The 24,397-nt window shown below is 37.9% G+C and overlaps 1 protein-coding gene across 1 annotated transcript; it reads left to right on the forward strand.

Moving 5' to 3' along the window:
* LOC120416048 (protein I'm not dead yet-like) lies at positions 1-23,026 on the forward strand. Its single transcript, XM_039577709.2, has 9 exons — positions 1-360; positions 15,254-15,386; positions 15,450-15,963; positions 16,020-16,105; positions 16,172-16,420; positions 16,482-16,688; positions 16,749-16,846; positions 21,594-21,874; positions 21,934-23,026. The coding sequence occupies exons 2-9, from the start codon at positions 15,346-15,348 to the stop codon at positions 22,207-22,209; spliced, it is 1,752 nt and encodes a 583-aa protein (XP_039433643.1). The 5' UTR covers positions 1-360; positions 15,254-15,345; the 3' UTR covers positions 22,210-23,026.
* Positions 23,027-24,397: the final 1,371 nt, after the last annotated feature.

Below are 24,397 nucleotides of genomic sequence, written 5' to 3' on the forward strand. Positions count from 1 at the left end.
GTGGCGTGCTGCGGCTGCTAAGGAAGTGTCGTCGTTCCGATTCCCGATCCATTCCTCCTCGAAGTTCGCTCACCTAGTGCGAGGAGAGTTCAAAATTTGAATTTTCATACGCGGTTCAGTCCGGGTTCGATTACGGCGGCGAACAGACGCGCGCGACTTAGGCTCGAAAAATTTGCACTCCTCCACCTGGGAGTGCATGCGCGACTAAACACAGGCAGTGACTAAAAGTGCAGCGGATGCAGTTTATTCAGCAAAACAAAAAAAGCGAAAGTCTACGTTGGGTGTGATTGAGAAAATAATTGTGCTGGTTAGCAGAGTGACCTGCCCCCAATTCGTGGTGGATTACAGCTCGATCGACTAGTGAGTGTGACTTAATTTTAGTAGGTCGGTTTGGGTTCAGAATGTTTTGGTTTGGGGGGTTAACCCTCTTTTTGGTGGAAGTGAGCAAATCCAGTGTGCACTGTTGTATAACACCATATAGTTCAAACTCTCCATGGGCGACAATGTCTGCGACAAAGTTGTTAATGAGTTTGAATGTTTGATCAAGTGATTAAACAGAACCTGTGAGACTAGGTGGTGGATAGTGCATCGTGATGAAAGGAAAATATGCCAAGATCAATTAGCAATACCACGCAGAGTAAAGTTTACCCAACCTCTCGAACGCTTAGACGATTGGAACAGATGAGACCGAAGTAAAAATAAGTTAAAACCAGTAGAAAGTTTAAAAATAACTCCATCCGACATCGTACGGTCGGATGTCTGTAGTAAGCAAAGCCCCGCTGCTCAATGAATACAGAGATTTGAGTCTCGCTTGTTGTTGACCTACTGACTTTGGGCAAGAATAGTTTCGATTTTTGTTTGAAAGATCCCCAACAGATCACGCCACCGAGCTTCTAAAGCAATGTCAGAATGTCACTCGAATGAAATTTAATATCCCGCTTACGTAACGTTCCGAGTAATCACCAGAACCTGGTTCACGGGACGCTCAACCAGAACAAGAAACAGGATAGTGTTGTGTTCAAACAGAACACTTCACTTCAAGTCAACGCCTGCATCGTACGATTCATCAAGCAACGCAAATTGCTGAATCGGTCATCAATTTGCGCGAGCAGCACAAGAACACCTCCTCGATTGGTGTTCAAGACTCCCAGAATGCCATGAAAAAATCATGAACACTACTCGACAAAGTTGGTTCGATTGATAAAGTCCAAACATCGAAGTTTATATCAGAAAAAAATGATCTTAGAATAAACAGTATTCTATGTAATACACAAAATTAACATAAGTGACTGTTATAATTTGTGGATTTCATTAACCTAAATTTTGAACGCAATTCAATTACTAAGTTAAACCCCTTTAGAATCACTAAACATAGCAACATCGCAGTTGTTTTGTCGAGCAGTATTATTGGTTGATAGCGTGACATTAATTTCGTGGGGATCGTGTCGTCGATAAGAGACCTTTGGTCACCTTTTGGTTTTATGGCTTGGCGCACTGATTATGCTGTGTCGAATTTGGCTAGAATGTTTCTTTTTCAGTTGGCGACAAGAACAGTGATTGCTGCCTGTCTGTACGCGATTTTACGCAGTAAAAAAACATGAATGTTAGTTTACATGATTTTTTCAGTAAACGCTGACCTAGAACTAATCATTAAAACAAATATCAATAATATTCGATTTTTTAAGTTATTGATTCAACTCATTAAACAAAAAAAAAAACAATATATAATTTACTGTGCAGTTATGATGCAGATTGCGATGTGCAACGGGCTGGGACAATGCACATTCTGGGCGATGTTGCACAGTTCTGCTCCATGCAGTGAATCGTGGAACGTGCCCAGTTGTCGATGCTTCGTTCGATGTAAACGAATGGTATTTTTCCATTCTTTCGGTTTTCTGGCTCAGAATAAAGAAGAGAGATGCAGTTTTGCAATTGCATGCTAAAGTCTCGCGCCATTTTACCGTTTGGTAGTTGCTTCATGATGATGATGATGAAGAGGAATGTTATGAATTCGCATAATTGTACTGAACTATATACAAGGGGAAGGAAACATCATGCAGAGATCATATTTTTGTTGTTAATTGAACAGTGTACACAGACAAAAAGAAGAGCAATGTTTACAAAAATCAATCATTTCAATACAGTCGACTCTCTGGTTGTCAATATCCAAGGGACCGTCGAGGAAGAGAATCATCAGTTTACAGAACGATGCAAAATGAAGACTCGATTGAAAATATTTTTTTCTTGATACCCAGAGAATCATGGCAACGTCCATCAAACAAAAACAAACTAATGTCAAACACCCTTCAAAGCTTCGTTTCGTCAAGAAAAATGTCTATGCAAGCCATGAGAAAGTGAATTTATTGACAACCGGAAGAGATTTTTAAAGCAAACAGAATCCAAGGGACCGTCGAGGAAGAGATCCTTCAAGCAAGGGAAAATATCGAGGAATGAAGATTATTGAAGTATGCAGATTAAAGGGACTAAAGAATTCATCGATAGATGGAGAATTATTGATATCGAGAAGATCGACAGCCAGAGAGTCGACTGTATAACCATTTAAAATGTTTGCCATTTGAACTACGAAAAGACAATTGAATCATTCGAAACTTCAAATTCACTTTCAAGTATGCAATTCCTCACTGAGTTAAGACTGTTAAAATAAGCTTTTCGCAAAAAGCTCATAGACCCACCAATATGCATACATATCGATTCTGAATCGAAAAATTAACAAATGTTTGTCATGTATACTTTTTGGAAGCTGAATCTCTCTCATCTGTATGATTACTATGTCTGAAATCTATCTTCCAAACCTATCGTTGGATAGACAATTGATAGATCTTTCAAACGAGTTCAAAACATTGAAGATCTGGTGGCTCTGTCTTATGTTATGTGGACTTAAGTGATGTTTATGTACTTAGTTAAATCGGAATCTCAGTGACTTGACGATTTACTTGATGCTATACAAAAACCAAGTTTAATGTCATTTTTCGGATTTTTTGTATGAACCTATTTTGGTTAGGAATGAGGAAAGCAGGTGAAGGTGGGGCAAAACGAAAAATTTGTACAAATTTGATATTTCCAGTATGAGGAATTGTTGCTAGCAATGCAATTAGTTGATTGTACTTCCACGTAAGCGCCAATACGACGTAAACGCCACAGGACATAAAATTGAATGAAGTTTTTTCAAAACCTTTGTTTTCTTATAACATTTGGAAAGCTCAAAATATGGCTAAGAGTTTCTTTTTATGTTATTTATATCTGAAAGATTTTTTTTCTACTAGATAAGTAGTAGGATCTAACAAAAATGAATTTTTGGCGGGCATTCAAGGGTTTGTTCCGGTGGGCGTATTGAGCTCCAATCCAAAATATGAGCTTGATTGGACGTAACAGGAGCTGGCGCTTTGCATTTGAATTTTAAATGGGATTGAACCCATAAAAAAAGATTTTTTCAAAAATGTCACTTTTTGAGGCTTTTTGGCCACTGAAGCGTTTATTTTCAACATCATTGGCATGTAGGCTAGATCCTTGCGCATCTTTTGGTATATATAACATTGAAATTTGGAGCATCCTGGAGCTCGGTACAGACCTTCAAAGTTTAGCATGTTTTTTTTTCGAAAAATTGACCTCTGCAAAATGAAATAACTTCTAGGGCGACGCATATCTTTTTTGAAGAGGCCGATTTTTCGAAAAAATGCCAAAAACTTAGCTGTAAAATGTGCTGAAAACAATAATTTTCAAATCGATTTTTTTAAACTCCTTTTAAGAAAGTCATTGTCAAGATCAAAAATAAGATGATTATTAAAATATCTTACTGATTTTTACGTTTTTAATGGGTCTTAATGAGCGTTTTCTTAGCTTGTTACACTGCCTATAATTGAAAATTGGGCTATTATGCCAAATCAACTATTCCGAGCAAAACGCGTTTTAGTTACATAAGTGCCCAATTTCCAAATATGAGCTGTAACTGTCATTTGGGGAAAATAAAAAATGTTTAAGAGTTTGAAATTTTCTGTTTTCAATGATAGCATTCTCTTTGAGACATCACTTTAGCGCAAAATTAATTATTTTGTCAAAATTGATAAAAATTTTCCCATAGTTTCAGAGGACTTTGTTAAAACACTTTAATACCAAAAGAATATCACAATGTTGTGACCATTGACAAATTGTGTAATTTTGGAATATCAAAACAATACCTTTAATTGGTATGACGCCAAGTTTTGCTCTGATACCAAAGAAAGGTATTGTTACGCATTTTCCTTGTTATTTACCCATGCCTGGAAGAGGCCATTTAAAGGATTTTTGCTTAGAAAATCGTGATTAAGCCGTAAAACCGATCATGTTTGTACAGCGTTTTCATGACTTTGGCCATTCCTCAAAAATCAACTATTCAAATTTGATCTGCAGCCATCCAACATTTTCATATGATTATAAATCGGGAAATCTATAAGTTTACGACGTATAAGGTACTCTTGTAATCAATTTGTGGATGTAATTATGTCATACTTCCTTCATTGCATCATGTCAGAATGATTCTTCAATTTTGCTTTATCTGATGTCACCTACTCTACTCTAATAAATAAGATTGGGCAAAATGTACTTTAGTTTTTATTAAGGATTTGTTTTATAAATCATTTCATATTTTAGCAAAATGTAAATCATTCACTGACAATAGTGTTATTTTTTAAACGAATACATAATCTAACACTTATCACTTTTTTATTGTCACGATTTGCTGAATGAAATAATTACATCTTCATTGCTTTCGTCTAGCCAAAGCCAGACGTCACAGTTGGGCGAATCATCTACCCTGCTTGCAATTATCTCTCCACCTTACATCAGCGAACCCAATTTTACTCCGACAGCTGATTTCAGCGTTCATGACCTAGCGATACGCGAGAAAAGGCACAAATAATCAGGAGCTGTGAGAAGTGTTGCTTTATTGGCCGTTTTCAAATAATTCAAAATATTTTTTGTTTGCTTAAAACAATGTGACATTTCTTTAGATAATTTGAGTCGAAAAGTCCAAAAAGATACCATCTTCTCTAAATTTGGACAATGATTTCATGCGCTGCGTACGTGTGCCATGCTTGGCAGGTTCACTTTCTGCCTTTCGCCAAACCAGCGTGTGGCTACGTGATCAACGTCAGGCCAAGAACTTGACAGTGAGCGTCTGGGGGCCGTCGTTTGCTTCCTCTGTCGTCATGACATTTCGGCCATGTGACTTTCTTCGTGGCGATTTGTTTTTAATTATGATTCTTTGTTTTTTAATTTCAAGATTTTTATATATCAAATAGCACATTAAATTTATTCAGCTTAGCTTGAAACATGCCAAAGTTTTTTTGTCTTGTTGACGCTAATTCAATAATAAAATTATCATTTTATTACGATTTTAGCTTAAGTTCTGGTACAATCCTCGATGGATATTGGAAACAATTTATTTCTTTTTTCTATCACATAGTCATTACGATGAACTCATTGTTCAGATCATGAAGGAGCACTTCCTAGATTTCAGATTCATTAGGTATCACTTATAACCTATTCAAAGAAGTGAAAGTCTCTATTGCTTCCAGGTGACCTTCAATTAACAACCCTCGATAAAATTATAATTCAGTGCTTAGATACTAAACTGCGTTCCTTTAACGCACAATTTATTAGCCACATTACCCAGCGCACACGCCGTTGTAAACCACCCTGATACCCATCGCAAATTACATGCACTCGACGCGGGGGTGACTTTATTACCTAGATGCTGCTGCTACCTCTACTACCCGTTGATCCAGTCGATTATAAAAAGCTTTAGCTTAATTGCAGCTTGTGGCGGCGGCACCCACCGTCCAATAACGCGCCCGAGCTTTGCAAACTTAATTCTAGTGCAAATTTGCATACGGTGATAATCGTCATCTCCACATCGTACTCAACTTTGTACAAGGAGGCGACTTCCCTAATCTAAACAAAGAAAGGTTGTGGGATGAGGACAACAACAACAAAAGTTCTCACAATTGTTATCTACGGGTGATGCCGAAAAAAAAACAAAATGTTTTTACGTCTTTTGAAATCTGATCTCAGGAATGTTATGAGAGAACAGTAAGCAAAAGTACACCCTATCACGAGGCTTCCAACATTATCGCCGATTAGAGTTGCTGATAAGAAGAGTTCCTACTTTGAGGGTGTTACGTGGCGTAGCTATGTAGGTCACGACTAAATATAATCCAACGGTGGACTAACCAAAAAAAGTTTGGCATTTTATGGAATTTGTGGCTCATTCCCTACTAAACTTTATATTTGCTTGGAAATAGATGTTCTGGTGAGAATAAAATCTTGTCACTTAAAAAATATCATGCCAATGGTCACAACACTGGTTAAGAGCGTATCCCAGATCATATATCTTCCCAACTCCAAGCGAAACCTATTTGGGGATACCGTGGAGATTTTCCCTTATCCCCTTAAAAAAGTGGAGAATCACGAATCGGCCGCCAATGGACGACTGTCATGGTGGTAAAAATCTGGTTCAGGTGGAATTGGTTACTGTTATCAATTCCTAGGCAACTTGGGCATAGATCATCATCACACTACAAGTCGAAATCCAGTCTGCCATTTTGGATTGAATTTTCTCATTTTTGATTTGTCAAACTAAATTCTAAGAATACCATAATCTGGGGTGAATCGGGACTACAGTCTGAATAGGGACAGCAGTTTTTAGAGCACTTAAAGCTTTTAAATTTGGAAATGGATGTATACATTTTGTTGGCCTGAGTCTGTTCTAACCAAAACCAACCAGAAAAATCAAAATATTGTGCTCCAACATGGTTAAAACTGCTGTCCCAATTCGCCACATGTGTCCCGATTGACCCCAGTTTACGGCATTAGACAAAAAAAATCACATCACTGACAGAAGTTTTCCTGCCGGCCACTGAAATAACTTTTTACGAGACAATACCTGCCGGCTTTGACAAATCGTCGCCATCGTGCTAACTTGTCGTACGTGCATTTTGGGCCAAATTGAGTTAAGAACGCCATTTTGTGCAGCTCACAATGCCTCACCTTTTGACCTTCACAGATCCTCAAAATTCGATTTCAATCCTGAGATATTCAACAAAAACCGAAAAAACTCCGTGCATTTTTGTCACTTTACATACGAAGGTAGTTTCAATCTTGTCGTGCTATCTTGTCACTCCATAAAAATTGATGTAAGTGCGACAAAAGGCCAAAGGGATTTCAGACCAGGAAAGTCAGGATGCGTTTGTCGCACGTACAAGCTAGACTAGTAAACATTTGTAATTATAACTCGGGACTCCAGCAACCAACTTCAACCAAACTTTGGGACAATGCACAGAATGGTGAGCCAAACAAAACGTATTTGTTATTGTTTACATTGCGTGCTCTCGTTTTTGAATATTCAAGGTCAAGCATTAAAACGCGTTTTTCTCGGAACGTCAAAATGGCGGGTGCGACAAGATAGCACGACGACGTCGAAATGAAAGCGTAACGAACATTCGCACGTGATCAAACCAACGACTATGCGGTATCTCAGTGAGAGCCAACCCACGCAACGGAACTCACGCAGCGGGTGAAGAATTTCAGTTTGAACAAAAACTTCCAAAAATATCCACCCAATCATCCGCAGCTGACTTCCGGCAAGGTCGCGCAGCGACGGCAATGACCAAAATTAGATCAGTTTACGTGAACTTGAAGTAAATCTTCGCACCAGGTGAAGATCGTCATCATCGTTCCAGCCGCGGTGTAGTTGCAATTAATTTCATCAGACAATCACTGCTCACAGGTCACGAGTGCAGGTGTGTCTAACTGAACGTCTTGTTAGGAAGTTTCACCATCTTACATCAGACTCGGACGGACGAGTCGGCGGGCTGGGCACGCGCTCCCAAGACTTGGCGACTGACGCACTCAGCTGAGACGACGGCGGCCGGCTCGCGTAGAGGCCGGCTACATGTGTAGCGGGATTCCTTGGCGTTGCTACGTAGTTGCTCTAATTGCAGCTCGCCGCGGCTTAAAGATGAACGATGAACCTGAAGTTGAGATTCAAATCCCGCACCTTGACGTCAGAGGGAGGCGTGGGTGGGGTTTGGTTTATTTTTAACGACGCTCGTGTCACCTTAACGATTATCGACTTCAATGAGTATTGGATACCAAATATTGATTGAACCTCCAGAGATTACTTACTTTGTATTTCAGAGATTCGGTTGAAAGTGTTTAGAAATGGTTGAAATAAGATTAGGTTTGCAATACTTCCTGCTTTTACCTAATTACACGACATTGTTGCATATCTTTACTGAACCATACAATTAGGCCGTAATCAATTACAAGCAAAACACATCAGCTATCATTAGTCTTGAATTCAGATTTCCACCTACAAGTCAATTTGTATGCACTAATTGTAGTCCTACTGATCCAGAACCGGTCCAAAACCGCTGCCAGACTTCCAAGAATGTGTGAAACAGGTTATCTTAAACATGTGATTGCTCCCCAAGCTGTGAGATTCCAATAACAAAAATAAAAATGCAATGCATTCGCCGAGAAGTGATTTGATTATAATTTTGATTAAACGAGTTTACAGTCAAATAACTAAGTCTTCACATTCGTAATACTGACAAAAGTTCAGTTAAAGACCGCAATGCCGCACAAGCGATAAGAACCTGACAGCGCACAAACAACTCAGTTTCGTTCGGGTTGATAACGCGCAGTCTAATGTTGAGTTGTAAGTGACGTTTCATGTGATTCCGGGCGTCGTTGTTTGGAATAACATCAAATGACGCGTCTGCCGCAGGAATCACATGGCAGCACCCCCCGATTGAGAGGCAGGCCAATTTCCGCTGACTCTGACTAGCGCAGAAACCTAGTAGGCGTCTTCCACAAATGACGTAGTATTGTTAATCATCCTAAGCCCAAGTACCATTTTCCCAAACAATATCCAATAATTTTGTATGGATCGTCACACAACCCCAGACTTTCCTCGCCCCTGAAATGCTACGTCATTTTGGAATGGCAACTAGAGGAAAAGCACATATCTTCGTTCATTCAATAAGCAAACCCTGCAATCGCTGATACTCTTCAACATTCGGTCAAAGTTGGAAATACATGCTTGTCCATCGACGAATCAAAACAAATCTCTTCGTGAAAGGAGGCACGTTCCGCGGTTTGTTGTTAAGGCTCGGTTTGTTGCTTTGTCTACTGGTTCTTGTTCGCAGTCCCTCAATATTGTAGTATCTGGCAACTCGATAGATCAATCGATAACTAGTTGGATAGCAACAGCTCAATATTTTAGCAAGTTTGATTCCTTTGGGTGGTTCCAAGAAAGAAATATTAGGGAACAAATCGAAGAAAATATTTTCCCAGCTTACGACCCAATCTTGGCATTGAACCTTAAACCGCTAATAATGAGTTGTTAAAAATATTTGTACATCAATCTTTGTTGCGCAAATTGATGTTTACATCAAAACAAAGTAAAAATAATATTCAATTTTATATGCCACGCACCTCATGCCTTCCAGACAGTTTTGAAAATTAAATTGAATCTTTTGTATTGAGTAAAGCTTGTTAGGTGCAAAATAATCGGAACACGGAATAATCCAATTCTAGAATAACCTTTGTTAGAATATGCAATAAATGTCCCTTATTTTACTAAGAGTTTCGTCTTTCAATTACAAAAAAAAGTACATAAAAATACACGAGCGGTTATCTACGACTTCGTAATTTTTTTTCACGATTTTTTAATAATCATTTTTTTTATATTGATAAAACTTTGTCCCTGTCCATGTCCATCCCTAAGGTCAAAATAAGTAATTTTGCATCATTAGTTTTTTGTTCATACAAGTCTCCATACAATGGTCATACAAAATGGTTAAGTAAATGATTAAGATTTTCTGAACGATTTTGGTATCTTCGGCAAAGTTTAGGTTATGTTATGCGGAATTTTTCGAAAAAAGGCTGACGGAAGAATACAATTTTTGCCTTCCTCACGTTACTGAGGAAAGGCTATAAAATCACTCGAAAAATGAACTTCTCAATTAGACCTCCTAGACCCACCTTCATGTATACCTATCGACTCAGAATCAAATTCTGAGCAAATGTCTGTGTGTGTGGTGGGATGTTGATCAAAAAATTGTCACTCGATTATCTCGACATTGGCTGAACCGATTTTGTCCGTTTTGGCGTCATTCGATCCGTCTTAGGGTCCCATAAGTCGCTATTAAAAATGATAAAGTTGAGTTAAGTACTTCAAAAGTTATGCTTAAAAAACGAGTTTAACAAAAGTCCGGAAGATTGTTAAAAGGGTGGTTTTTGTAAGAAAACTTGTCATTCTATATATTTTTAGAAAGGTATTAAAAAGACCTTTCCAACGCGTCCAAGACATTGAAGATCTGACAAATATATCAAAAGTTTTAAGCACTTAAGTGTTATTTATACGCTTTTTGGAGGCCGGATCTCAGATATGTTGATGAAAACGTTGTCCGGAACTCTCATGCGACATATTGTTGGATAGGTATTCAAAAGAGCTTCCCAATGCGTCTAAAACATTGAAGATCTGACAACCCTATCGAAAGTTATAAGCACTTAAGTGTTATTTACGCACTTTTTCTAGGCCGGATCTAAGATATTTTGACGAAAATGCTGTTCGGATCTCTTATGCGACCAATCGTTGGATAGGTATTCAAACGACCTTTCCAACGCGTCCAAAACATTGAAGATCTGACAACCCTATCAAAAGCTATAAGCACTTCAGAGTTACTTATGCACTTTTTGGAGGCCGGATCTCAGATATTTTGATGGAAACGTTGTCCGGATCTCTCATGCGACCTATCGCAGGATGGGATTCAAAAGACCTTTCTAACGCGTCCAAAACATTGAAGATCTGACAACCCTATCAAAAGTTATAAGCACTTAAGTGTTATTTACGCACTTTTTGCATTTGGGATAGCACCCTTTAAATGTGAGGAAGGCGCCAACCACCTAAAGGTGGATTAAGTATCGTTTTTATTTAAATTTTATTACTTAAAGTTGAATTCCCAAAAAGATTTTTTTGATTTTCAAAATTTTGTGATATGTTTGGAGACTAAAAAAGAGAAAATTGAAAATATGGACAAAATAATAATTAAAAAAAAAATTAAAGCAAAATCATACTTGCAATAAAAACAGATTTTTTTTTGATAAAATGTACCACAGTATTTGAATGTACCGTTTTCAAGTTATATAATTTTTAGACAAAAATTTTCGATTTCTTCTGAGGGTGCTTTTCTTCAAAACATATTTTTTAAATTCAAAAAACCTAAGTAGGGATAACATACCATTTCTAATCAAACACCTATCTTCGTCATATGGAGAGTTTGATGCCCGATTGAAGATCCAAAAATACTATTTAGGCTATGAACTTACCAGCAAGAGCACCGCCTCGAGTAACCACGCAAATGTATGCCATTTACTGGCCAAATTTAATGCACTTTTTATCATAATTTCTGTTTTGCGAGACCATTTCTCATCATTTTGTTGGCACATCCACACGCAAGATGAGAGCCTAACTGCTTAAAGAAAGTCGCCATCAGTATCTTTTCACTTGCCCTAACGTTTTTAAAGCGCTTAAGATATGAAACTGCTTCCAACTACCGGCAACATGTTCTTTTGCACATTGGTTAGGCACTCACTTGAAAAATAATTCCGAAACATGTAAATAATTAACAAGCGCCATAAAAAAACAAACGCACCAAGTCTTTTGACGTTTGAATTTTGACGACCCATTCCAATCGAAGGCTGTAGAAAACCGAGCGAGAAGCAAAGGCAAATACAGAGCAAAGGGTGGCCATCAACACCAGGGCTGCGGAGTCGGGTCATATTTCAAACGACTCCGACTCCGACTCCGACTCCGGCTTTCTCAGATTAGCTGACTCCGACTCCGACTCCGGCTCCGGCTTTGAACAAATGGTTGGCTCCGACTCCGACTCCGACTCCGGCCTACCAACTCTAGCCGACTCCGACTCCGACTCCGACTCCGACTCCAGCTTTCAACAAATGGTTGGCTCCGACTCCGACTCCACATATTTTAAATGTTTCAAAAGTTAGTCAACTATTATTGGTTAATTATTTTTAAAACATTGATAAATAGGATTTTTTAAATTCTCTCTAAGCGTCATGTTTTTGTCAAGAAAAATAAGTAAAGTAAAAGTAAAGTAAAGCAAATAAACGGAAAAAAAGTTTCTAGGTTACAAGTTTTATACGTTATGGAAACAGAAATCAAAAAATATCTTCAGTTTTAGAGGCATTTTGAGAAGAACAGTTTTGTAAGTAAATTTGGATTTATTTGCTTAACCTCAAATTTGAAAATATTTTTTTTCAAAGCTAATAAATTTAAATATTAAATTGTTATTTTTGAATGAATAACTAAAAAAAAATCTGGTTTTAATGATCTATTGAACATTAAAATTTAATTTGCTGACTTTTAGGCTGATATTTGTAAGAAGCACAGTGACAGGCACCTTGTTTTTTAAATGGCAATTTTAAACGAAACACTTTTTTGTTTTTTTAAGAGGTACATAGACATCACGCCATGGCTGAAGGAGATTATTATTGCAAATCAATGTATCTAAACAATTTATTCGTGGAAAGGACGCTTAAGATGTCCTTTTCAAATATCTGTGACATGGAAAATATTTTAATCTGGAATTTTTAATTTATTTTAATTATAAAATGTTATATACTTTAAAAAGGAGGTGCACGATACTTCGTGAATCTTCATCTAAAACGAAGCTTTATCGATGATCTTTCGCCTCCATCAAAATATATGAAAAAACTTAAAACAAAATAAAAAACAAATATCCACAAGTAAAATATTTTCAAGGTCACAAATATTTAATTTTTTTATGGTACGTTGATTTGCAATGATTATCACTTTCCGTCATATTGGCGTGAGACATACAGTATGGGAAAATTTGAGATTTGTTCAACGATAATTTGCAACGATATCAAAATAGTTTACCTAAAATCAACATCAACATCAACAATCAATGATTATTTCAAATTTGTTGCAACTTCTTTTGACATTTTTTGTTAGTTTCAATTATTTTAAATGCAACACTTTGATTTCTTGTACTCAGTTATAAACAGTTATAATGCGCATGTTGAGTTTCAAGTAAGAGATTGTTATAATCGTTGATTATTTGTTACAAAAGTTAAACTGTCAGTGGCTCTTTTTCGATCTGCAAAAACAGTGATTACTATTTATAATCTTTTTATGTACCTCGTAATTTTTTCCTAAAAAATGATTTAACTTAAAACCTCTAAGACATTCGCTATCGGGGTAAAAGATGACTTTGTGTGTACTTTTTTCAGAAATAACTGGATGAAATTTGGTCAAATTTGAATTGAAAGGGTACATAATTGTAGTCTGACTACATAACCAATATTTTTTTATTATTTTTTGAATTATGATACTACATACTTGGGTAAGAGGTTATCATTTAGTGATTATAGTGTAATAACCCAATTAGAGTTTTTCAATCACAATAAAAATTCAAAATATAAGTTGTTTTGTAAATTAAGCTGTTATATAGGAAATACTGAACAATAAAAAAAACATATTTTTTCTTGAATCTAAGATAACTCCGGCTCCGACTCCGACTCCAGCTGTTCGAGTTTTGACGACTCCGACTCCGACTCCAGGTCCCCAAAAAGACCCGACTCCACCGACTCCGGCTCCGACTCCGACTCCGACTCCACAGCCCTGATCAACACAACCAGCAGCGCCAGTTGGAGTGAGCCAGTGATGCCGGGAAACTTTCTCTATAAATGCTACTTTTTGTGAGTGTTCACTTAAAAAACAAGCCAATTGGTGGCACTAAGCAGACCCAAAAGAGCGCTGGAAGAAAAAAGAACTAAGCTTAAAATAGCAAAATGGGCGTGGCCCAATGCATTCACGTCTGATTAGAATACATTTGGGAAATATATTTTGTATATGTTTGTAAAAGGATAGAATAACTTTAAGTAATTTTCAAGGAACACTTCAGATTATCCACCATCATTCAAACACGACCGCTTATTAGGCTTAAAATAAGTATATTTCCGCTATGTTTGGGTTTAAAAAAATGAAAGAAAAGCATTTTGTATTTTTTTTTTTTTGAAAACCTGAGAAGAATTCAAATAATTTTATTTCTGGAACTTTGAAAATCGGGCGAACAGTTCTGTGGTATCCTTATAAAGAATTGATCTGATTTTCAATTTTCAAATAGAAAGGTTTCGCGAAATTTTCTGATCTGTTATGTTGTTTTTTAGAAACTCCATCCCAAATTTGACCCCATCCGAGCACTATTGTGCTTCTTTCATATGGAGCTGCTGTATACAGACAGTGCTACAGAATTTGCAATCCTTGGAAATTCCTGTTGACTATTTAATCAGTGTTTCAAAAATGGTTTGAAATGTTTTCATTGAAACAAAAAAATGGCAGGACTTTTTTTATAAGGACTCCAAAGTGGGAGCAGGAAATATTGAATGTATCGTTTAGTTCTAAAATCTCTTAAATAACAGGCCAGAATATAACAAATAAATTTCACTTAGCAAATCTTGAGTTTTATGTGAAAAGGTCCTACAAACATATGGAATCCCGTTGCTTGAAAAAACTCTGGAAATTAAATATTATTATTATTTTTTTGACAAAATCATTAAATTATCTATAGGCAAAACAAATTTCATGGACATTGATATCCAAGTATGCCAACTTCAGCGTTTCCTGGACTAGTTTGTTGTCATTTTTGAACAACTACTTTTCATTCGAAATGACCCACTAGCTCTATTTATCACACGTGTTACATTCCGCCTTATCAGACTTACATGGCTTTCCGGCTCTCTAGTGCTTTCTTAAGTTTATTTCTGCCTCAAGTATAGAATCAATCACAAAGTTCCAAGAACTCCTTCGTAAGTGGCGCTATCAGTACAGAACTGATTCAACAAGTTCGATATTGCCTTCCTTGATGCCTGGTTCACGCTCAAAGGTCAAGCTGCGTACACCCTGTAGATAGATCGATTCTTAGCCAGCTTAGTGATACTCACGTTACCCAACCCGGCCGGCAGGTTCAGCCTTCGTTATCAACCTTGTCATCGTCAACCCACCAACCTTATCGCACTTCTTCCAACCCAAAACCCCTGCTGGGCTCTGTTATCGCCGCCGATAACTGCAACCACACGTATCACGTTGCGTTCAATTTTTGCCCTCCGAACCTGCTCACGACAGTTTGCTTTCTCACTTTTCCAGGACCGGATTCGTGATCGGATTGTCGGATGAGCCAACCGGACCGCAGCAGCCGGCAGAGTTGTTAGTTCCGGTGTAAGGTGTATGACGATAGGATGACGTCCAAAACTAACGGCGTCGAAGATGCGGTCGCTCGGTGAGTCTTTTTGGAGTGAGTTTGTGGTCAGTTGAGCTGATTTTGGGCGTTGTATTGTTTCAGGGAAGCGATCGCGGCCCCTCGGGTGGGTTGTTGCCGGCGAATAGCCAAGTTTATGGTAGTGTACTGGAGGGCGTTGGTGGTGTTCTTCGGTCCGTTCATAGCGGCCGGAGTGTTCACTCTGGACACAACGCCGGCCTACCGGTGTATGTTCGTAGTGCTGATCATGTCGATGTACTGGGTTACGGAGGCAATCCCCCTCCCGGTAACCTCCATGCTACCCATGGTCCTGTTCCCACTGCTGGGAATTTTGGACACCGACCGAACTTGTATGATGTACATGAAGGAAACGATGCTGATGTTCATCGGCGGTATCATCATCGCGCTGGCCGTCGAGTTCTGCAACCTGCACAAACGGGTAGCCCTGAAGGTTATCTCGCTGATCGGGTGCAGCCAGCGGAGGTTGAACTTTGGTCTGATCACCGTGACGATGTTCGTGTCGATGTGGATCTCGAACACGGCCGCCGTAGCCATGATGTGTCCGATTATGCAGGCCGTCCTGGAGGAGCTGGAATCGGTGAGTTGGGTTAGTGGGGTGGACAGTTCAGACTCTGACCTGGGATATCTTTTCAGCAAGGTCTGTGCACAATGTACGAGCGAAGGAAGAAAACTGGAGAAGAGGAAGGCATGCTGGGCAACGATAAGGAGGCATCTGACGAGTGAGTCGATCACGGTTTTAGATGGGTAATTCAAAATTAATTATAAACAATTCAATTCTCAAACAGACCTCTGAAGCCCTCAAAAACGACTATCTGCTACTTTGTGGGAGCTGCCTACGCGTCAACCCTGGGCGGTTGCGGAACCATCGTTGGATCTGGCACCAACTTGACCTTCAAGGGTATCTACGAGAGCCGTTTCCCCACCGCTCCGGGCATCGATTTCCCCAAATTTATGTTCTACAACGTGCCCGGTATGTTGATCTACACCTTCCTGACGTGGGTCTACCTGCAGTGGCTGTACATGGGCTTGTTCCGGTAGGTTTAAGGTCTCAAATTCCAGACCTCAAGCTCTAACAAGCTTTCATGCAACTTTCAGACCAAACAGCCCCGAAGCCAAGGCCGCTGAAATTGGACCGGAAGGTGAGGCTGTGGCGCGTCGCGTCATCGAAACCCGCTACAAGGAACTCGGCCCGATGACGTCCCACGAGAAGAGTGTGGCGTTCATTTTCGTCGTTGCCGTCGTGCTGTTCTTCACCCGCGAACCGGGCTTCATCACCGGCTGGGCCGATCTGCTGCCGGCAGTGTAAGATTGCTCAAATTCCTACAAAAATTCTAGAAATTTCAAACTGTTTATTATTTTTAGTAAAATTAAGGACGCCACCCCAGCGATGTTCTGCGTGATTCTGCTGTTCATGATTCCGGCCAACTGGCGATGCTTTAAATTCCTGAAGCCGAATCCCGGTAAGTTGTGCGAAGTTATCAAACAGGACGGACCAAAACAATGCCAGTGGTCGTAAACGTGATAACCTTTCCCGCCGGCCAATGTCCGGGGAGCCCAAAAATATCAGTAGTTCAATGGTGTTAAGCTCTTGTTTCACGCTTATCGCGCTGCTGCCGTTTTGGGACACACACTTTGTTTGTCAAACGAATTTGGGATGATTTTTGAGTTTAAGTTCATAGCGAAAGAATGTGATAAGCAAATACCGGTTAGCTTTGGTAAGCATGAGTTTTTTAAATGTATTTTGGGAATATGGTTTATTTAAACAGATAATATTTCCAAAAAGAAACATCTCGTGGCATTCCAAAGATATACGTTTGTCTTTGTTTTCAATATTTAAGAAAAAATTAAAACTCATTCCGAATATTATTTTTTGAATGTATTTTTTTTTTTTGATATACTAGTCAATTTCAAACCCCTTACGATTTTTCAGCTAATTCAATCGTCCTACTATTTTTACAATTAATTGTTTAGAAATGTGCCTTCAGGGCAGGTCTGCCCAATTTCCGTCCCGTGGGCAAGATCCAGCCCGCAAAACCATTTTATCAGACCCAAGGCAGCTCTTGAAAATTTGAGATCTAATTTAATCAAAATTTAATTAAAAACTTTTTTTAACAATGATTTATTTTTTTAAAGCTTTAATTAACCAACTTGCATTTGCATACGCGTACTTTGTACATACTTTGTGAGGTTTACTTTGATAGGTTAAATTCTGTGCTATTGTATATTTATGCAGTCTAGATTCGATTATCCGAAGTTTGGTTATCCAAAGGTTTGTATGGGAATTCTGACAATCGTATCACGAACAAAAAATGTTTTTAAAATCAAGTTCGACCCATTTTTTTCAAATTAGAATAGTTTATTAGTTTATTGCATATTAAATTATAACATGTTTATTTTTTGCCTTTCTTACTAAAGAAAGGTATAGGGTTTGCTTTTGGCTCCGACGCCAATTCAAGCTTCGTTCCCAAATCATTTCTCGAGAAATATTCATTCGAAAAATCTGCAAAAAATCATGGACGATCGATTTTCGACGCCCGATCGATTGACAATGACAGAATTGGTCTACCTCCAATATCCGAATTTTGGCGCTTGATTTACTGTAGAGCACGCGTGACGTCCGTGTGTGGTAAAAAAGTGCTCAATTTTGTGGTAGGGGGTTTCTCAGAGCCCACATTATGGATTTGAGCTCTCTTGGGCGCATTTGAAAGGGGATGTGCTGAACCTGAACCAGTTCCATACCAAATTTGAATTTATCCATTTTTTATGGGGACTCGGAGTGTGTTTTCACCAAATCAGGCGGTTTTCAAATGAAAATTCGGTCGAAAATTGAAGTATTGAAATCGTTTATTTGTCCAAAAAATTGCATTTTCCCAGCCCTACATCCTCCCAAATTTTCATCCATGTCGGTAATGTGGTTCTTGATTTACAGCTTGTGGACTAATTCACTGTGAGGGGGAAAAACCCCTAAAAAAGGTAAAAACCAATTTTCACCAAATGCCAAAACTATTCCTTTGGCATTTTATCTAATTTTTTTTCTCCACATCATAATCTAGACCATACTCGATGTTCTGCAACAAATTTGACCTCATTCGGATTTACCGTTCAGATTTTAGAAAATTTCCATTTTTGCCTTTCTTACTAAAGAAAGGTATAGGGTTTGCTTTTGGCTCCGACGCCAATTCAAGCTTCGTTCCCAAATCATTTCTCGAGAAATATTCATTCGAAAAATCTGCAAAAAATCATGGACGATCGATTTTCGTCGCCTCGTCGACAAGTTGTCAAGTTGAGCTTCACATGCAGACGCGAGCAATGCTGGCGCGTGATGCTGGCGCGTATAGAGTTTTGATACTAGATTACCCCCTTTTAGTGCAAGTTGCTTTATCGATTGCTCGTTCATCACACATCGCCTATCATTATTTTCTATGCTTAGCTTCAGTGAACGCAAACTTGACGCAAGCAGCTATCTGTTCTGAAGCCTCATGCTCATTCTTTTGCCTTTCTTTTTTGTTTTGCTCATTCTCTGATCGAACTCTGAGCGAACGAATTTCTGGGAAATGTCTGAGCTTCCCATGTGCCAGTGACAACGCACATCGCGGGTTTGGTTTTCTAGCTTCGGTACTAGCCTTTTTGTGTATTAGTATTTTTGTTCATCGTACCAGCGCACCAAGGTGGTTTATTCGGTACACAGAAAAAAATTGTGTAAATTTGGAAGCTTTAATTTTGGAAGGTTGAATATTACTCCTTTTATGATGTAATTTTACCTCAATTAAGATTGAAAAAGTGACATTACACCAGAAAAGTGATAAAAATACACATTTTCAGAGGTAAAATTACACATTTTTTCTGACATAAAAGATGTACCCCTTCCCAGATGTAATATTACCATGATTTTTTTTTCTGTGTACGTTTGCGTTTGTCGTAGTGAAGTCCCACCGAGCGCTCAGTCGATGTATGCTTCCCAATCCCAAAAACGCCTAAATGCTTGCTTATTGAAAGCTCACAATTTTGCCTAACGCCTAAATGACAGTTTAGTGAATTACAGTAGGCGTTTCAAAGCTTTCAAGAACATTTATGCGGCTTTACCGTTACATCGTTGTTTACAACACGGCAAATTCTCGGGTGTTGAAACACTTTCTGCCAGTCATTTTGTAACCACTTTAACGCATTGGAGCAAGACGGAATTATTTTGTTTTCTCGTTAATTTTAAATATTTTGAAAAGTGCAAAAAAACACTCAGAGAATACGAACAATTTAGCGATATGCAGAAAACATTACGAACATCGCAAATTGTGAGCTAATTCTCTGCCTCAAAAATAATTTGTTCTGATTTTAAAAATCGAAAATGCTTGTGTGCGAGCACAGCTTACAACCGGCCATGGCAAATGGGGCAAAAACCAGCGCTTTATAAGTTATGTGAAAAAATAAGGTTGAGTTTAGAATTGTATTATGAATGGACCATTCATTCTTTATTTTGCTATTTCTTTGAAAAAAAAAAATCAACTGCCGTTAACTTCCTTTTGTAAGAAAGGCTCTATCTCACCCCAGGTGGGATTAAATCGGGTTTTTTTAATACTAAATTACCGCCCGATTGGATTTTACAATTTTAATCATTTTAGCGTAGTTCAATTCGAAGAAAGATACACGCCACTTCCATGATATTTTTAAATTTTTATGTTTAAATGTTAAATTATAAGATGATGTCACAATGTATTTTTCGTTAATTTTTTTAAGGAAATAGCCTCAGATGTTACAAAAAGAATCACGAAAAATGCAGGAAAAAGGTTTTTTGGTGGTTTTGACAATTTCTTTATGACATTATGATTATGATATATGACATATGATTTTTCAGTCTCGTAAATATTTTAACAGGAAAGCTCGTCCAATTTCCTACTAGTTTGTCTTTGCTGAAATTGCTAAATAGTAAAAAAAAATCCAGAATAAATTTTAGGAAGAAAATCTAGCTTGACAAAAGGTTTAAATAATATAAGCGTATTCCTCATTTGAAAATAGTGAACATTGCAAATAATTTGAAAAAAAAAAACGATTAGGAATATCTCAAGAAATCAAAGAGCAAATATATTTTTATCAAACACATCCATTTAAAAAAAAAAAATCAGTGACAAAGTTTTTAAATATGTATCGATTTTTCTACATTGTTTAAATTTTTAATTTACTTGAAAACATTTTAAAATATTTTGTAAAATATTGTAATCCTAATTCCGCCCCGCAAAAAGTTTTTTTCTTCAAAAAAAAACATAATCTAAACTATGCTTCTATAAAAGTTCTGATTTAAAAACAGCAAGGAGCATGCTTTATTTAAATTTTGTTTTTTTATAGTTATGTTGGAGAATATAAAACCTTAAAAATATTTGCAACTCCAAAAAAAGATTTTAAATGCTTTTTTTTAAAGTATACTGATATCATGGAATTGGAAATTGGAAAGTACAACTACAATAAATTTTTATGTAAATAAAAAAAAATCAAATAAATCTAGTTTTAGATTCATTTTTTTCTTTCATAAAATGAAAATATAAAAATCTTACTGGCAACACTTGTTTAGCAGTATGAAATACAAGTTATTTTTTGATTTTTATCAAACATTATTTTGGGCCCACTAATTCTTAAAAAAAATCTGATTTGGTCCGCAGGGTCAATAGTCAATAGTCAATAGGTCACTTTTTATTAGGGATTATCCGAAGTAAAAGTTTTAGAAGGCCTTCAGATAATTGATTTGGATTGTACAGTGAAGGTGGGTTTGGGAGGTCTAAATGATATGTATTTTTCCAGTGGTTGTTTAGCTATTCCTTAGTGAGGAAAGGAAAAAGATATCAAAATCAAAAAAACAACCAAATTTTGCGTCATTAGTGGTTAACAATGGCAAAGTTATAGTTAAAATAATCAGTTTCATACAATATTTTCACGATGATTTTGAAAAAAACTAATAAATATGGATTCTTTGTGATGATTTCTCCAAATTGGGCTGTAGAGGGTTAAGACTCAATTTAGCATGCTATAAAAATAACTTGACTTGCTTGCATTATTGTAGTTTACTATAATAAGCTTTAGATTCATTAAGCTTTGGTTTGTTTTATAGCACAAGCCTTGATATTTATTATAGCATACTAAGGGTGCGTTTAGTGAAAAATTGGATGATAGTTCAAGATTGAATTTATATTTAATGTTTACCCTTTTTTATTTTCTCCCCAGGCCGTCTCCCCACCGAAGCCACCCCCGGTCTGATCACGTGGAAGTTCATCCAGCAGAAGGTCCCGTGGAGTTTGATCTTCCTGCTCGGCGGAGGCTTTGCGCTGGCCGAAGGTGGCCGCGTCTCCGGGATGTCCACGCTGCTGGGTCAGTCGCTGTCCGGCCTGAAGACGCTGCCCCCGCTGCTGTTGCTGTTCGTGGTTTGTCTCACGGCGCAAACGCTGACCGAGTTCACCTCCAACGTGGCCATCTGTAACATCATGTTGCCCGTGCTAGCCGAAATGGTAAGAAGACTGCGATTGAATGAAGAGTTCGCCTTTAACGATTTTATTTTATTATGCAGGCCATCGCGATCGAGATTCATCCGCTGTACCTGATGCTGCCGGCGGCACTTTCCTGCAGTATGGCCTTCCACATGCCGGTGGGAACGCCTCCGAACGCCATCGTGGCTGGAGTGGGAAACATTGCCATCAAGGATATGGCCGTGGCCGGTATTGGGCCAACGATCTTTACCTTGCTGGTGGTCTGGGGCAGCTTCCCCACGTGGGGTGTCATCGTGTATCCCGAGCTGAGCACGTTCCCCGATTGGGCTCGGCCAACGAATGTGACGGTGAATTAGGGACGGAATTAGAAGCTAGGCATTATATTGGGCCGTGAAAGTTGTTGTCAAGGAAGACAAAATGGGGTTGGAACCAAAATTTGTGCCAAAAAGTCGGTCTTGTAAGAGCGTTAATTTCGGTTAATTAGTTAGTAAATCTAATAAAAGAAAGGCTCAACGATTGTTGGATTGAGATATCAAAACGCATAGATACGTGAAATTTGATCCAGCAAAAATATTTGTTAGCAATCAATTGTTGGCAGCATAGCGATGGGAATAAATTAATTGATCACAACGAATAGAGTGAGTGAAATTTGCACAAAACAAAACTGGTTTCAGCTTCCAGCTGATTTATGTTGCAACGTTACACATTTCTTCGAAACAATCAACAGGCACTGACAATATCTAGAATAGACGGAAAGGCATTTGATCAACTGTATTTGGAAAAAAGCTTTACCATGCGATATATTGCACGATGCATTATGAACAAATAGTAATATATTTTGATACACCATAACTTTTACACCCGTCGATTACTTAACAGAGTGAATGCAGCAAACTTGATAGAAGAGAACACCGTAATGATGCGAAACTCGTCTTCCAGCGACTTAGAATGTACTCAGACCAGGGCGCATAGAAAAGGATGTGTCGAAAGTATATGAATTGCAAATTACCGAACCAGAACTACTTTGTGAATAGCAAAAGCAGCAGTAACAGCACAAACACGTTGCTCTATGTAAACTTAAAACGATTTAGATGACATTTGATTGTATAAATGTAGCTGTAGAAATTGAATATTTTTATTTTAAAAATAAAGAAAATTTTAACTGAATAAGAATGTATTATTTTTCTACAATACTATTACATGAATCCATGCAGTCCTTCAAAAACAGCTTTTTTAATAACTTTTTAAACGTGGTGGGAGATTTTTCTTATAAAAGTTGTGCTTTCCAAAAAAATACCTTTTTCTGTAAAATAAGGGTTCAAAGACCCTTAAATATTTTTTTGGATTTTATTTTTCTCGACAATGACCAAAGTCAAGGGAAAAGCCATGTTTTCAACATTTGGAGCATTTTTTTGGGTCATACCTAAACTCAACAACTCAAAATAAAGAAAACGAAAAAAATGTTGTTCGATTACCTGAAGATTAAAACAATTTTCCCCTTTCTTGTAATGTTATGAAAATCATTATTAATCAATGATTATCAACCAGAAAGTCAATGATCACTTCACTGCCCATAATTGAAAATTCGGCTATTATGCCAAATCAAGTATTCCGAGAAAAACGCGTTTTAGTGTTTGTCACAAAATCTCTGTCAAGGCAATTTCCCATAAGAGTGGCATATTAGCCGTTTGGTTTTTCGCATCGGCAGCCAAGTCTAAACACTATTTCAGTAAAATTCAAGTTCCAGAAGATGCGTTGGAACATCCTCCACTTGGTGCTAATATCTCGTTTTTGCCAAAAGTGGATATTAGCCGTTTTTTCAATGGTGGGCAGTTCACAAAATTATGTAACTTTTGAAACACGTTCGATTTAGATCGAAAAATCCTTTGAGGCCTTACAGAATCGTACATCCAGCTTATCGTCGCTGTTGTGCTATCTTGTCGCACTTGCATTATGGGCCAAATTGAGATAAAAATGCCATTTTATGTAGCACTCAATGCTCTCAATGATCCCCAAAATTCGATTTCAATCCTGAGAATAACCGAAAAAACTCCGTGCATTGTTGTCCCTTTTCATATGAAAAAAGATTCAACTTTGTCGTGCTATCTTGACACAACTGGCCAAAGGGATTTCAAGTCAGAACGCGTATTGCGTATGACACACGTACAAGTGCGACTACCGTAAACATTCAGTGTCTTGCGAACCTTCGTGGTGAACGGACACTAGAGCTGCGGTATTTTTTACTACCTAAGCTCAGAGTTATTTCAAAACAAAATTCACAGTCTTTTTAAAGACTACCTGAGTTATTTTCCAAAATTCTAAACAGTCTTTTCAAGACTAACACCACCTGAAATTTTGTTGTATTTTACAAACGAAGCCATCTTTTTAAGAGAACTTTGCTTGCAAAATGCGTCAAAACAAAGGTAAACGCAAATCTTCTGAAGATTTGATCGTTACGTCGGTAAAGCGTTTGAACGCTAAACCGGCTAACGGAAACAGAAAAAGAAAACAGCCTCTTCTGAGGTCTGATTCTGATTCTGAATG

This window comes from Culex pipiens, chromosome 3 (assembly GCF_016801865.2).
Source record: "Culex pipiens pallens isolate TS chromosome 3, TS_CPP_V2, whole genome shotgun sequence".
Classification (NCBI taxonomy): domain Eukaryota; kingdom Metazoa; phylum Arthropoda; class Insecta; order Diptera; family Culicidae; genus Culex; species Culex pipiens.